We start from the raw sequence: 16378 nt of genomic DNA on the forward strand, positions 1-16378 counted from the left end.
TATAATAAGGAACATTCTACAAACACTTTTAAAAAAAAAAGTGTGCAGTGCATCAAATAACTAAAAGTTAGGCGGTCAGGGTATTCAAACTGGGTTGGAATAGTTGATGAATTAGTAACATATTTCCAGGTTCAACCAGGGAGTTTTGGGGAACTTCGAGCAGCTGTTGAGAGAACAATATGAAAACTGTAGTTTGAGTCAGTGGTTGGCAACTAAGCCAAGGAAATGCAGTCAAGCAAGGCTCATCTCTGGAATAATGTGAATGGAAATGGAGCTGGCTGGGTGTTAGGCTGATGAGTCTCTGTGTACTGGCCAGCCTAAAGCTGGATGTGCTCTGAGCTCTGCCCTACCTGTTTCAGCCAGTGGAAAGCACCAGTCTTGTGGAGCACTATGATTCCCCTGTTTCCATTCATCATCTACAGTGGCTGGTTAAAGCTCTCTTAGCATCACCATTTCTGGGCTATTCCATGCACTCACCAATTAAACAACATTCATGGAAGCCTATGATATGCCAGGCCTTGAAGATATTATACCACAAGGAGCTTACTATCTAATTCAGAAGTTCCCAAACTTTCTTGGTTCACAAGTAACTCAGTGGTTCATTCACAGTAGCTTTAGGACTAAACAAATTCCTATCAGTTCTATTTGTTTAGAAATTAGATCCAGACAACTTAATAAGTATTTATGTCTGGACAACTTAGTAGCTGTTTGAGACTATACTTATGAATTATAAGAAAAATTAGTCTTTTTATTTCATTCCAGGATATGTGTGCTTGTTGGGCACTACACAACTTCTCAAACCTTAGAATCAGATTGGGTCTCACCAACCTCGTATCTTATTCCAAAGTGATTTTTGTGTACTTCTTGCTTTTTATCACACTGTTGAAAACCCAGCTCTGCAAAGATATGACATCATTCACAAAAATGTACTGGAAGAAAAATGTAGTCTAATGTGAAATTGTAAACTATCTCTACTCACGTGCACAACGTCAGATGGATGATCTCTATTTCCCTCAGATATTCAAAATATCCTGCTGTGCCCCTGTAAGAGCATTGTGGCACCCCAACACCTATTGTGTCTTGATTTAGAAACAGATCCAAACTTTAAAATGTCTAAACCCACTGCGGGGCTTCTTGAATTGAGAGCACTTAAATGTGTCCAATAATGTATACATCTTCACACAACTGAAAGCCAGAGGATTCAGGATTAATCTCCCACACACATTGTTGCAGAGTGACACTGGCAACATATACCTCACCAGTACTCAGCCTTTGATATAGGTGACTCTAAAGGGCTTCAATTGGACAAATACCACACACAGAGGATCATATTTTCTGAATCGCAAAACCAGATATAAGGGTGGGTGGACTTAGGAAGACAAAGCCTGACTACTGTCTGGTCCTGCCAGGGAAATCTTGAACAATCACCATCCATGAGAAATCCCAGTGTAAGATCAGCCTCCAACTCTAGGACCAGTTGGGTCTCAGAGGCTGCAGAAAAACCTAAATTCCCCTATGCTGCCTGCCAGCAGCCTACCCTAAAAAAAATTAAGGTGAATCAGAAAGCATGTGTAAAAGACTACCTTTTATGTGTATGTGTCTACCATGTGACTTCTACAAAGCTGATGCCAAGCCATCTAACTTCAACATCCTCATCCCTCCCAGTTCAACATTTACACACACGCGCGCGCACACACACACACACACATATGCACACATATGCACATACGCGCACACATGGGTTATCCCAGTTGAGGAGTCTGATAAGTAGCTAAAAAAAGTGTGTGGGGGGGGGGAAGTGGACTCCTGAAACACCCTAGTACATTTCTAAAATAGGTTTGTCTTAGAACTGGGGGAACTTTCTTCACTGATAAAAATGTTCCATATTTTCATTAGATGTGGATAACAAAGGTGAATAATCAGGCAAAACTCACCTAACTATGGACATTTTTACACAGGTGATAAGAGCAGCATGAAATGTTAAAGGTAGAATCTAGGTGATGAATAAGAGTGTTCACTGTGAAATTCTTTCAATTTGGGGGACATGTTTTAAAACGTCCGTGATAAAATGTTGGAAATCTTTAATTTAAATATTAAAAAATTCAATTTAAAAATAAGATTTAACTTTACACTGAAGATCAGTACATTACTCTGTTAATTATGACCAAAAACGGACGGGAGGACAGAACTGAGAAAAGGATTTGAAAAGGAATATAAGGTAAAATAAATCTATTGGATGCTGGATATGGTTGTCTGGGGTAAAAAAAATTTCTTTATACATAGCTAACTAGTTCTGAATGGGTAAGAACAAACAGCCCAGGCAGCTACGGAGGGCAGGGCCTGCTTTCTTTCTAAATAACACTTCTCGCCTCGGACCCCTCCCTTCCTAATCAGAGTGGTTGTCAAGAGAGCTCAGTGCGATCTGCACCTCCCGGTAGCACCGCGACCTGCGGAGCCGCGTAGAAACCAAGACTCGCAGGCCCTCACCTCACTGCGGCTCAGCCTGTCCGCACCCCGAAGCTGCGCGGGGGCGGGCTGGGTCCCCGCAAAGCCCCGCCCCGGGGGCTCGCCGCCTTGAGCCCCGCCTCCCCCGCCCGAGTTGTTCGGGGTCGCTCGAGCCTGGCGGATTTCACCCACCGCGATCGGGACTGGTCTTGCACCTCTGTGCGCCCCGCCCGCACCCGGTCTGCGCGACCCCGGGCCCGCGGATGCGCAGCGCGATGGCCGCCCCTGCCCCGGCCCCGGTGACGCGGCAGGTCAGCGGCAGCACCGGCCCGGCCCCGGTCCCGAGCGGCTCCGAGCGCGGGCAACCGCTGGCCGCCGCCGTGGCCGCGCTTCCCGTGCTGGACGCGTCCGGAAGGCCGTTGCCGTTCGGCGAGCTGTTCCGCGAGCGCAGGGCCGTCGTGGTCTTCGTGCGGGTGAGCGCGGCCGGGGACCTTGCCTGTGCCACAGCCTCCGCTGCGGGGCACATGGGGCCCTGCGAGGGTGCGGGTCCAAGAGCGGAGTCCATCTGGCTCTTCCCCTCGTCGTCCACTGCAGGCGTCCTGGATGCGAAGCGGCCCTCGCTTCCTGGAACGCGAGTCGACAAATAGCCGGCCAAGCCAAGGCCATTTCCTCAGCGAGCGCGGAGGCCTAGCCCGGACTGGGTGCGGCCCCGTCGTAATGCGTGTTTGGCGCCCTTGACCTCTTTTTTCTACCCTACTTGAGTGTAGAGTTGTTTATTAGAGTGACGCGTAACCGAGTACTTGGTCTCTTCTGGGCCCTGAGGGTATTAATTGCTAACTTGTTTTTCTTTTTTTTTCTTTTTTCCTTTTCTTTTTTTGCCATGTTGGGATTTCAGCATTTCCTATGTTACATCTGCAAGGAATACGTAGAAGATCTAGCGAAAATCCCCAAGAGTTTCTTGCAAGTAAGTTCCCTGAGAATGAGCAGCACCGGGCCCTGCTTCAGAGCGACCTTGTGAAAGTCACTGGCCATTTATAAAGAAGTGCAGGGGGTTCAGGTGCGGAATGCGCCGCCTGTACAACGCAGACACTCACAAACTCGGATTATCATCTTCCCACTCCTCTTTCTGGCACCTCTAAAAAGCGGAGAGACACGTTAGAAATCTATTTCCATCATAATGTATTGGTTTCTGCCTGCTTATAAACATGCTAACCATAGCGGTAATTTTGATTCAACCTGGTAACCTTCGTATTTACAAATGTTTAATGACAGTGACCAAAAACACAAGTGCTAGAAATTATTAGTATTTATTTTCGTCACAAAAACACTCCAAATAGTTGTTCATTATAGGAAAATACTAATATATCTTAAATATGAAAAATTGTATTTGTAATAGGGTACACATTCCACATTCCTATGACAACCAAACATATGTTTTTCTTAAGGCACATAGAGGTTTGTCCCCAGGTAAGCTTTTGAGTGAAGTCATTGGGCACTGCCTTTGTAAAACTCAGAACTATTTTCAGCAGACCTTATTAGTTGAGATGTGAAAAGGTAAAACTTCAATTAAATAACTTTAATAGTTTTCATTCTTTATTAATGTACACCTTTGGGGGGAGCATAGAGAATTATTGATTATATTACTTTAAAGTTCTTAGCAAAAGATCATCTGAATTAAACATTTTAGCATACATACATTTCTTTGCTTTGACTCACATTTTGCTGTTTATTTCATTCTTCTAGAAGCCTATAGATGGTATTAGAATGGAACAAATGAGTTGGATAAGGGGAAGTTGTAGAAAACATAATTTCTAATAGTATGTACATGTCTTTTTTTCCTCAAGGAGGCAAATGTCACCCTTATAGTAATTGGACAGTCATCCTATCATCATATCGAGGTAAATATATAGCAAATTGAAAACAGATTAGATGTTTCAGACATAAAAATTACATTATTTAAACCACTATGTGTAGATTAAATTTACTAAAATTAAGTTAGATTATTATTACTTTCTCTCATTTTTTTAAATTACAAATATTCTTTTTTCGTAGCCTTTCTGCAAACTGACTGGGTATTCTCATGAAATCTATGTTGATCCTGAGAGAGAAATTTATAAAAGGTTGGGAATGAAAAGAGGTGAAGAAATTGCCTCCTCAGGTAACATATGACATGGCTCAAGGAGAAAATGCTGATGGTGTGCTTTAACATTTGCATGGAGGAACAAATGGTAAATTCATAAGTCAGACCGCTTTTTATGATTCTAGTAAGTGGACCAGATACGCCAGAGTCTAAAAGACTCATTTCCCGGGCGTAATGACATGGAAAGCTGTGAAGCATTAAATGAATTTAAAAAGTAGGTGCAGGACAGTGTTTTCAGTATGATTTCAGTTTTGTGAAATTAAAAACTATTTCATAAACAAAAATCTATAGTGTATATATGTGTGTGTGTGATAGGCAAGGTTTTAAAAGGTATTGCAGTGCTTACCCCAAGGAGTAGAAGTGAGAAAAATGACTTTTATATGTTTTACAATTCGTACTTTTTACTTTTGTCGTAAAAAGAAAAATAATTGCTTAAACCTATATATTTTCATACCTCAACATCATGACTTTGAATACTCTATGTTCTTTAACTGATGAAGCCTTAGTTTTCATTGAAGCCCAACTCAAAGGGGCTCTTAATAGCTCTTCAAGCAGAAGTAATTGCTTCCCTCATTGTACTTTAATAGCACCTTGTTCATCATTATATACTCTGTTATTGCATATAAAGTGGCTGGGTAGTATAGTTCGTTGAAGAGTTTCGTATTTTATTCATCTTTATGTGGTCTACATTCCCTGCCGTTAGCACAATTCTTTATAATGAATAGAGCTTAAGAAGCTTTAGGTAAACTGTTGGTGTGTGTTTTAGGTAGAAAGAACTTGACTTCTGAAATGCCAAATAAGAGGACTCAACTAGAACTCAAATCATTCATTCTCAACAAATATTATTGAGCTCTCGTTTGTGACCCCCAACTCTGTTGGATGCTCTTCAGAGGGTGGTGATAAAAGTCACAGCACCTACCATCCCAAAGCTCATAATCTATTCTGGGAGACAGAAGCAAACAGCTTAGCACCGTCCCAGTTTAAGGACTTGTACTAGAGACGAGCATGTTCTGGGAATACCTATGCGAGAGATGCTAGGGGAGAAAGGATCTAGAAAGGCTTCTCAGAAGAGGTTTTATCTAAGCTCACTCTTAAAGAAGTTAACTGGGTGAAGTGAGGCTGGAAAAGGGTGCTGCCGACAGAAAAGTAGTACATGTAAAAGCACACAGGCATGAAAAAACGTGACTCTTGGAGAGACGCAGGTCCCTGCATCTGGCTGGAGTCTAGGTGCCACTTGGGGAATTGGTGTGAACCAAGAGACAGGTTGTGGCCAGTTCATCCCGAATCTGGGCTGACAGGCCACAGAATTTGGATTTGTTCTGGAGGCAGTGGGGGAGTTATAAAGTATTTAAAGTAGAGCAATGATACACTTACATATCCAGTGTGGAGGAGAAATTGGAACCCTCCAGCCAGAGCCAGTGACAACACAGTTGTAGTAATAGGCTAGAAAGAAATGACAGGGCCTGAAGTGGCGATGGATGGCGAGGAGGGAATGGAAGTGGGAGAACTGACATGATCCCTTTACTGATGGTTTTAAAGAAAGCAACCTAAACTTTATTAAAACAAAGGATGATCTAGCATAAACACAGTTCGCTCTTTCTTTTCTCTCTTTAGTGTAGGAAATTGCGACAGTATGGATGTGGACCTTACTTTTTGGTAAACTGATTTCCTGTGATGTAACAGTCTCAGCATGTATAAGGGCTCTGTATCATTTAGCACTTTCTCTACAAACTGTGAGTTTCTTTTTTGTCACACCTCGCCATTCATTGCCACAATAAAGATATGGAATTGCAAAGAAAACAGATGAATTCTAAACAAAATATATGCATGTGATTATAAGAGAGGGTATATTCAAATCTTTTAAGCTCCTTTGATGTGTTAAAGTACTGTATTTCCAAACAAAATATTAGGTTCTCATAAAATAATTGTTTTAAAAGTTCCTACCTAAAATAGCATAAATCTCAGAATCAGTCTTAGAATAGTCCTACTTGAAAATTAACAGACTAAAAATATATTATCATTTTAAATTAATGGGGCATTTTTTAAAGAAAAAGAATAAGAAAATACGGCCATTAAATGCAAGGGAGCAATGGCTTTCCCCAGTAGTATTTCATTTTGCCTTATTTGATAATAAGCTAATTTACAATATTAAATCTATAGTGATGACTACAGGTAGAGATAAGTACAGTGCAAAAAAATGCCTCTTACAATATTTACTTAACCTAGTATTTACTTAACCAAAGGAAACAGGAAAAAAGTGAAAAACAGGAATTTTATACATAAGAACTAAATTCAAGCTGGCAAAATTAGAATGTGCTTCACAGCAAAGATTGTTAAATTCTAGGTTATGGAATCTCCTTCAGTTGGATTTTTAACCTCAAAAATATCAGATGACTCCTTCTTTGGACATTCAGGAGATTGTTCGGATTTCTGAACATTTATTTTAGCTATAGAATCCTATAAAACAGCAAAATTTAGTCTTTTCCCGTGTTTCTAAGCTGATGAACCTGTATTTGTTTCTTGGTAAGATGAATATCCATCCTAATGTAAACATGAAAGAACTAGAAGAGTTCAAGAAATGAAGGGAGATTATAGGTATCTGGAAATATTAAGAATTCAGGCAGGTCAAAGGCAGCGTAATCATCAAAATAAAAAGTTAAAAAGCAAGTCATAAAAAGCAGGGATAGGAGAAAGATAAGTTACAAGAAGGGTAGAGTGACTGAATTTCTTCACTCCAAGGGAATGGACATGAAATATTAGTCTCTGGGATAAAGGAAATAGAAAAACTAGTAGCCAACGAAAGATGGAGAGATAGCTATACTAGTTACAGCCAAATCACAACATGGTCAAAGTTTCCTTTTTTTTCTTTTACATTTCAAGAAAGGTATAACTAACTGTTCAGGTGCCTCTCCCCTAAGTAGCAATTCAGGGACACAATATGGAAGGACTCAGGCCTCTTCCATCTTGTGGCTCTATAGAAGGAACATGGAGAATCACTTGTGAGAAGTTTTTAGGAAGTGACCTGAAAGTGGCACACATCATTTTACTCATTGGTTAGAACTTAGTCACTTACCATACCAAATTGCCAGGAAGACTGGGAAATGTAGGTTGGCTGTGGGCCCAGAAAGAAGAAACGGGTTCTGACCAACGTATAATAGTCTGCGTGCCACAATGTCTCTTGAAAAGGAGTTTAGCTACCTATTTGTAAGTTAGGAACTAAACAAATGGGGAATTAAACAACTGGGGAATTATAAATGGGGAATTAAAAAGGAAAGCGCTACCAGTTTGAGAACATTGTAACGGATATTTTTTTTTTGTGGCAGGAAATGATCTGGGTCTCTCATCACTTTTTCCTTTAAGGCAGCAGTTCTCAGCCGGAGACCGTTTTTTGTCCCCCTAGGGAACATTTGGCATTGTCTGGAGATATTTTTGGTCGTCACAACTTGGTGGGTGGTGGGTGCTATGGCATCAAGTGGGTACAGAGGACAAGGGTGCTGCTTAACGCCCTACATTGCACGGGACAGAATTACTCATCTAAAATGTCAATAGTGAAAGTCTGGGAAACCGTTCTTGGAAGAAAAAAAAAAGTTGAAAGTAAGATGACACACAAGAAAGAATATTTTATAGAAGTACTAACATTATCTTTTTAATACCTAATCGAATATAAAATGATAACATCTAAAGACAGTTTCTAATATTTCAGGACAGAGTCCTCATATAAAGTCAAATATACTCTCGGGAAGCATTTGGAGCCTGTGGCGGGCAGTGACTGGCCCTCCTTTTGATTTTCAAGGAGATCCAGTTCAGCAAGGCGGAACCCTCATTTTAGGTCCAGGTAAGCATGAAAGCCTAGACCCTGCAGGACATTTCTCATATCTTTTAGAAGCCCAGAGGCCGACTACCCACTTTCTTCATAAAATAGCCACCATATAAAAATGGGCAGCTTGATATTGTACAGTCAGGATGCTATGCTTTTGTAGGTGGCATCTTTTGTTTTCAAAGGCTTCTGTATATTTCGTTGTCTGTTTATTGGATGTAATATGCCCATTGTTTGATGCCCAAATGTTTTCAGGTATTTGTGATAGGGAAAGTAAGTGGTGGTTTGGTGAACTGTATATGGCTATAACGCTCTTGAAAAAGTTCAGTGGTGGTGAACATGTCTAAATAGAGAATCATCAAGTACTTTTTTTTGTGGGGTGGGGGGAAGGTTAATAGATGAATCAATCTAGTTATTTATATATAACAGAACTAGGGGACTTGCTCAATGTCAAAGCAAGTCAGCCCCAGGGACAGCTCATTCAATTACTATAAGCCACATCCTTTAAATAGCTTTATTGATCAGTTTGGACCACCTGAAATTCCTTTGGCTCCACTCTGCTAAATGGATGAGTGTTGAATCTCTAGAGCATGTTCAAGTGTTGCATTCAGGGACAAACACCCATATGTGACAGTGTCAAAAAGCCTAAATCACTATGTTGTAAACTATTTTTTCTTCCTCTTTAAAATTGTCAATGTTAGTGAGCCTCGCTTCTAAGAGTTCTAAAATTTACATTTACTTTAATAAATTCCAGATGTCTAAAAGGAAATCTTTAGAAGGAGAATTTGACCAACGTTATACCTTTTGGGCTTTTCGCATCTGGAACACTATAGCTAGTTAAAATCTGTCATTTTATTTAATCTCCCTTTTCCTCTGTCCCATGAATTTAGTAGTTAGATTAGACAAAAAAATAATAAAAATAAAGCCCCATTTTAGGAGAATGAGTCCTGTAAATTAGCCCAAAACGAAATTGAGCCATACCTCTGAATGACTTATCTCCATTCTCAGACCCAGAAGGCGTTGTTTTTTGAGTCCTTCATTTCCATATCTTGGCACCATTTGACCACACACATGCCAGTTTTTTAAGAGTGAAGAATACAGGGAAGTGTCATTTGTGCGCCAAGTTGACAACATACTTAATAAGGAAGAAAATTTTGATACCACCCACTGGAAAAAAATGTAGCTCCTCTAAGGAAAGAGCTAGGTGTACTTATTTATACAAATCTGTATCATGGTTAACCTCGTATTTCATTTTGCCTTACTTGCATAATTATTTGATAATTATGCTAATTTACGATATTAAATCTATAGTGGCTATAGATATCAGATGATTGTAGATAATTAAAATGCAGAAAATATACCTCTAATAATGTTTACTTAAAATGTTAAAATTTTAGTCTCCAAAGTATCATAGTAAACAGAACCTAGACTATAAATTATGAGTTTTTTTTATGTGAGCAATTAAAAGAATTGTAGACATCTAAGTACTTTCTGATTGTCTTAATGTCCTTATTTTTCAACCTCTTTTGCTCTACGGTTATAATGCAGATAACCTATTAAATCAGTATGTGAAAGTAAATTTTTTTAAGCGAGTGATTTCTTCCATTATTATGTTTAAGAAACAGATGTGATTTTCCATTTTGTATCTATGTTAGTTCCATATTCTGCCTGTCTGTTTGACAGGACATTTTATTTAATTACATTGCATAAAACCCAATAGAAGTTTATAATTTAAGAATCTTTCCCCTTGGATCTCATAAAACACTAAGTATAACTTTTATTTTACCATATCCTTGTCTCACTTTATTACCTTAATTAAAAATTATGGCATTATATAGAGAGTATAATGTACTCCGGATAATTAATTTTTCCCTTTGGACTAATTAAAAGTTGAAAAGCTTCCTTTCTAGTAAACGATAAATCTAATGGTTAATACTATATGCCAACCTCTGCCTTTTATTCTTACTGTCTTCCAGGTGACAACATCCATTTTATACACCGTGATAGGAACAGGTTGGATCACAAACCCATCAATTCTGTTTTACAGCTTGTGGGAGTTCAGCATGTGGACTTCACAAGCAGACCTTCAGTTATCCACGTGTGACAGCACATCTGTCACTTTCAGATGGACCCTTGAGATATGGCCTGAAATATTGGAATGTAGTATCCTGGTACAGTGTCTTGTTTGTTTGCTCTGCCCAGTCTTTGAGTTGTTACAAAAACAGAGAGACGTGTACCCATTGGAAAGCATGCTGAGAGGTATTGGATGTCAAAAACATTTGTGTTACAGCTTTTAAATTTTATACCAAGTAAAGCTTTATCTATACAAAATAAAACTTTAAAAGCTATAACATTGTAAACATATTTTATATTAGGATATATTCATCCCATAAAATGTTTTTTTGGCCATTAAAATGATAAATTTTTTATGAAGAACATATAAGGGGATGGGTAAACAACTCAAGACCATCTTATCCAGTGAAAAAGAGTAAAAAGAAAGGATATTAAATTCTGTAGAAAATATAGTCACATTGTATATGTATATGTTTATATTTTTGTATGCTTAGAAAAAAGACAAAAAATAAATACCAGAATATTACCTGTAGCTATCTCTATATGGTAAGATTACCGGTGTTTTATTTTCTTTTTCACACTTTTCTATATTCCCGAATATTCTACAATGAGCACGATTCATTTTTTGGCCAGGAAAAAGTCTTTAAACATTACATGCAGAATATATCCCTACATAATGAGCTTCCACAAAGGTGCAGTTATGTAGGCTGCAGTCCACATATTTCTATCCTAATTGCTTTCCTTTGAAGAAAAAAGGCAAACCGAATCTTTTATATAGTCTGTGTTCAAAGCACCTTGTCACCACACACCCACTATCTATTTCATCAGGATTTTTTTGGTGGTGAAGGAGGTGGTAAAAGAAAAAAAAATATGTCTAAGGTATTTAAGATATGTATTTAAAGTGTGTGCTCAGTATGCATTTTGAAAGGGAATTTTAAGAATCGTTTAAACTAAAAAAAAACATTATAACTTAAACATTACACTGTGGTTTGGTTGTACATTCCTAGACAGCTTTCATTTCTCACCCCCAAATTGCTTTTATTTAGTGCAGTATTGTCACCTTTTCTTTTTTGAGAATCTTAATATGAAGTGGCCCAGAAATTCTGATGGAAAGTACAGCAAAATCAAAATATTGGTAATTATCAGCGAGTATAATACTGTTTTAAACTTACAATTTTATGTCAAGAATATGAAGTACCACAAAATATATATTTAAAGTATCCAAATATTTTAAGACATTTTCATGTACGTGTTACATGGACAATTGTGTTTTTAACCAATAAAAATAAAATTTCTCTTAAAGTAAGCAATTTTGTGCTATTTTTTATAGTAAGGAAAGGCTGGTGACCCAGACCCCTTTGCCGATTTTAGACTTAAAACTGCTGAATCATAGCTTACACAGAATTTATATATTTATAAGTGTACATAACATTTTCCTAAGATACATAAATGTTATTTATGTGGCTTCAGGAAGGTACAGTTACATAGACAACAGCGCAGTGGTAAATTGCCTACCCAAACAATTTAATATAAAAGGTACTTATATTAGGTGCTGTGAAATACAAAAACATGCTCCACATCCAATAATGTACTGGACTCAAATTTTTGAAAAACTTTTCTGGAATGAATACATAGAAATACTATATTAAGACTAATATTTAATACTGTTATGACACTAATTATTTTCCAGGTACTATTCCAAATCCTTTACATATATTAGCTCTATGGAACTGATGTTATTATCATCCTCATCCTCATCCCCGTTTTACAGAGAACAGACAATATCTTAAGATGAATCTATAAGAAAGTGAGGAAACTTCAGGACCAGAAACAGAAGCAGAAACCAGGCCGATGACCATGCACTGAAGCCATGGGCTGCCCTGAGGGCTGTGCCCATCACAGGAATTAGAGAAGTCTCCCGCTTGGCTAACTCAAAGGCCTTACACAGTGGAGAACTAAAACGAAGGCTACTGCACAAAGTACAACCTATGCCTTAGAAGAGCTACAACAATATAGGAATGGGCTACCATCACATCTATCCACAAACCAAGGAGCCCAGTGAGGACGTGTTATAAGGCTTCTGCAGTGAACTATCGGGACAATAAGAATTATAATAAATGAAAGTGCATATTTAATTTTTAAAAATCAAATATTTTTGTTTCTCAAGAAGATTGATGATAGACTAGTAACCTGCATAAAATGTTTGTTTATGTTACCACCTACCATGGTCAGGGGTGGGGTGGGGGGCGGTGGGTAGGCCACAAAGTGAGAATGATGATCTCTTCCAGCAAAAACACGACTAAGACAAACTTTGTAAAGAAGCAAAATCATCTACTTCACAGTTACCAGTTATTTTAAGAAAAGTGTTCCAGATGATGATTAGGATATGCAGAAGGTACATTTACATTGTTCTGTGAAGAATCCGAGTTCTTTTAAATTACTTTCACTCATTTTCAATTCCAAATTTTCTTGTGCATATATAAAAAGTAGAGTGGTAGCTATTCATGTACTGACTCTATGGGAAAACTCTGAAAACAGTTACAGGATGCCAGTATTATATCAGATGCTTCAAATAGAAAGGTAAACTTATTCCTAGAAAGGAAGCTAAGATCCTCCTGCCTTTTTATTTTTCAGCCAATTTATAAAAATCAAAGCAAAGCCTTTGGAAGTTCATTCTCTCAAAGGCAAAACATCTGACATTATAATGAAAACTAAATTCAGTTGTAAGATTCAACTGAAAAAAAATGATTTGTAGTGACAATGTGAGTATAAATTTGAATGAATACATATTGTGATAAAAGTGTTCATCCTAAAAGCCCTATATAGCAAAAGTATACCTGCAATTGGTGGTGCACACATAATTCACAATTGTTTCCAAACAAGCCATCAGTTAAAATAGAGATCATAGTTGTTAAAATTTACCAATTTAAAATATGTTTATTGTGGTAAAATATGCATTAAATTTATCATTTTAACCACTTATTGTAAAATATACATAATTTACCATTTTGATCATTTTTAAGTGCGTAGTTCAGTGGCATTAAGTACATTCACACTGTTGTGCAACCATCACCACCATCCATTTCCAGAACTTTGTCATCATCTCATTCTGAAATTCTGTACCCATTAATCACTAACTCCCCACTCCCCCAGCCCCTTGGCACCACTGTTCTAGATTCTGTCTCTGTAAATTTGACTACTCTAAAAAACTCATGTAAGTGGAGTCATATAATACTTATCCTTCTATACCTGGCTTAGTTCAGTTAACCTAATATCCTCGAGTTTCATCTCTGTTGTAGCATGTATCAGAATTTCATTCCTTTGTAATATTCCTTTGTATATGTAGTCCACATTTGTTTATTTGTTCATCCTTCAATGGACATTTGGGTTATTTCTGCCTTTTGGCTGTTGTAAATAATGTTTCTATGAACATTGCTGTGTAAATACCTGTTTGAGTCCCTGCTTTTCGTTCTTTTGTGGACATACCCAGAAGTGGAATTGCTGGATCATATGAGCATTCTATGTTTAATGTTTTGAGGAACCACCAGACTGTTTTCCACAGCAGCTGCACCGTTTTACATTCCCACCAGCAATGCACAAGGGTACCAATTTCTCTACATCGTTACCAAGACTCGTTTTCTGCTTTTTTAAAAAATAATAATAATAATAATATTCATTTAATGAGTGTAAAGTGATTTTGAATTGTACTCTTGACAGAATTTGAAAATTTTATAAATATATGCACAGAGTAATCAAACAACAAAATATCTTTGAGAAGCTGATGTTGAATAATTTTTTTAAAAATGAGCATAGTAGTCCGCACTTTTTTGTTACCCATCATTAAGCAGACATTAGAAGCGTATAAAGTGTTGAAAAGCTGCTTTGTAAATCAACCTATGTGTCCTCATTAATAGCGAACTTTTTTTGTAAATGGATCCTGTATTTTTATATTTCTTTTGTTTAGTAAGTTGGAAATCTTCAGTGAATTCATTTAATGAATGGTGTGCCAAAAAAATGAAATTTTGAAGCTTTTAGTGAATTATATGACTGAAAACAAACCTCACAAATAGGTTTGTTTTTAAATTTGGCTCTTAAAAAAGAAGGAAAATAAAAATAAATAAATGAAAGCTGAAATATGATAAAAATATTTAATTTTGAAATTCTATAACTTTGCTTTACAGTTTCTTAACTTATGATGGAGCTCCTATTTTTAATTGGATAGATATGAATCCTCAGTCAGAAAGGAATGAAATGGGGAAAATAGGAAGGAATAAAATTACCTATGATTTTATAGCATCAGAATTTGGTGAAACATTCAAAAAAATTTTAAATGGAGAAGTTGATGAGTTTCATCTTGTAAAAATTAAGCATTGAAGAAAGGTACTCTGGAAACAAAAGACAGTATCTGAAAATGTTAGGGCTGAAATATTTGTTTTTAACATGAACAAAATGTATTTGAAATATCTTTCCTTTAGCAAAATTTGTCCGAGCTTACCTGATACCTCAGCACCTGTAGAGACAGAATATCCTCAATTTGAAATGTAGACTAAGAGTAGAATTAAATGAAGAAGTTTACAATTCCAAGTCATTTGACTGTAAAAAGCAACTTGGAAAGAAATTTTGTTTAAAAATAATAAAACCATATTGAAAAATAGTTTTCAGAAAAATACCAGTGATATGGCATTAGAGATAGAGTCAGCTTAGGAATGGACTAAAGTATAAAAACATGTGCTAAGTGTGATTTTCTGCTTATATTTTTTAAGCTTAGATAATATAAATGTTTTTACATTTTCAGAAAATTTTATTTTTTTAAACAGTTTTTGAATAGAATGATTTTATAGGTCCCTTTGAGACAATTGTCAGTCAATAGATATTTCAAGCAATTATATATTCTTATTTATTTTTGTGCCTTTTTCACTCTCAAATGTTCTGGTTTGGACCACAAATTATATTGTCACTTTATTGATCGTCTTCATTGATGGATAAAACAAATAAATAAAATAGTCATTAAAGATAAAGAATACTTGAACAACAAACATAAGCTTGATTTAATAAAAAATATGAAATGACATAAAAACACTTGTTCTTCTCAAGAACACATGAAAAAATTAACCATGTATTATCCCTTAAAGTAAATCTCAATAAACTTCAGATTGAAGTTCATGTAGACCATGGACTATGACTACAATGCAACTATATTAGGAAATCGATAATCAAAATAAAAACCTCTGATGGACATTTTTTTTAATTAAAAAAAACACTAAAAACTCATGGAACAGAGTAGAAATTTTGATGGATGTTAAGAATTAGAACTGAATGAGAATGGCAATACTAGTGACATTCTTCAAAAATAGTATTTTAATGTAAATTAAAAGGGGATTAAAATTAATGAACTAAATGTTCAAATTTAAGAAATGAAAAAAGCAGCAAACTAAAAAATAAAATGAAAAGAGATAAGAAAAACAAGAGTGGCAATAATTAAATAGAAGACAAAAAAATAATAGGGAGATTCAATAGGCCAAAATTTGGTAATCAGTAAAGTAAGAAAACCTGTGACAAAATTAAGGAAAAAGGAGAGAAAGCACAAATATTATGGAAAAAAGGGAACAAACCTACAGACATAGCAGGGATTAAAATATACAAACATTCTAAAGAACTATGCCAATAAACTTGAAAATTTAGATAAAATGAATATATTTTATTTAAAAAGTAACTTTTTGGGTGTCTCAAGAATAAATAAAATACTATATAGCTTTATAACCACTTAAACATTGAATTAGTAATTTCTTTCCACAAAGTAAACACCAGATCAAGAGTATTTTACAAGTGAATTCAACCAAATTTTTAAGGAATAGATACTTCCAGTCTTATACAAACTTTTTGAGGATAAAAAAAATGTGGCT

The 16378-nt window shown here is 36.5% G+C and overlaps 1 protein-coding gene across 1 annotated transcript; it reads left to right on the top strand.

Moving 5' to 3' along the window:
- The first annotated feature begins 2571 nt into the window (after positions 1-2571).
- On the top strand, positions 2572-11781 carry PRXL2C (peroxiredoxin like 2C). Its single transcript, XM_016125136.2, has 6 exons — positions 2572-2918; positions 3341-3409; positions 4290-4343; positions 4498-4603; positions 8289-8420; positions 10379-11781. Exons 1-6 carry the CDS (start codon positions 2709-2711, stop codon positions 10504-10506), a joined length of 699 nt encoding a protein of 232 aa, XP_015980622.2. The 5' UTR covers positions 2572-2708; the 3' UTR covers positions 10507-11781.
- The last annotated feature ends 4597 nt before the right edge of the window (positions 11782-16378 follow it).

This window comes from Rousettus aegyptiacus, unplaced genomic scaffold, assembly GCF_014176215.1.
Source record: "Rousettus aegyptiacus isolate mRouAeg1 unplaced genomic scaffold, mRouAeg1.p scaffold_m13_p_3, whole genome shotgun sequence".
In the NCBI taxonomy this organism is placed as follows: domain Eukaryota; kingdom Metazoa; phylum Chordata; class Mammalia; order Chiroptera; family Pteropodidae; genus Rousettus; species Rousettus aegyptiacus.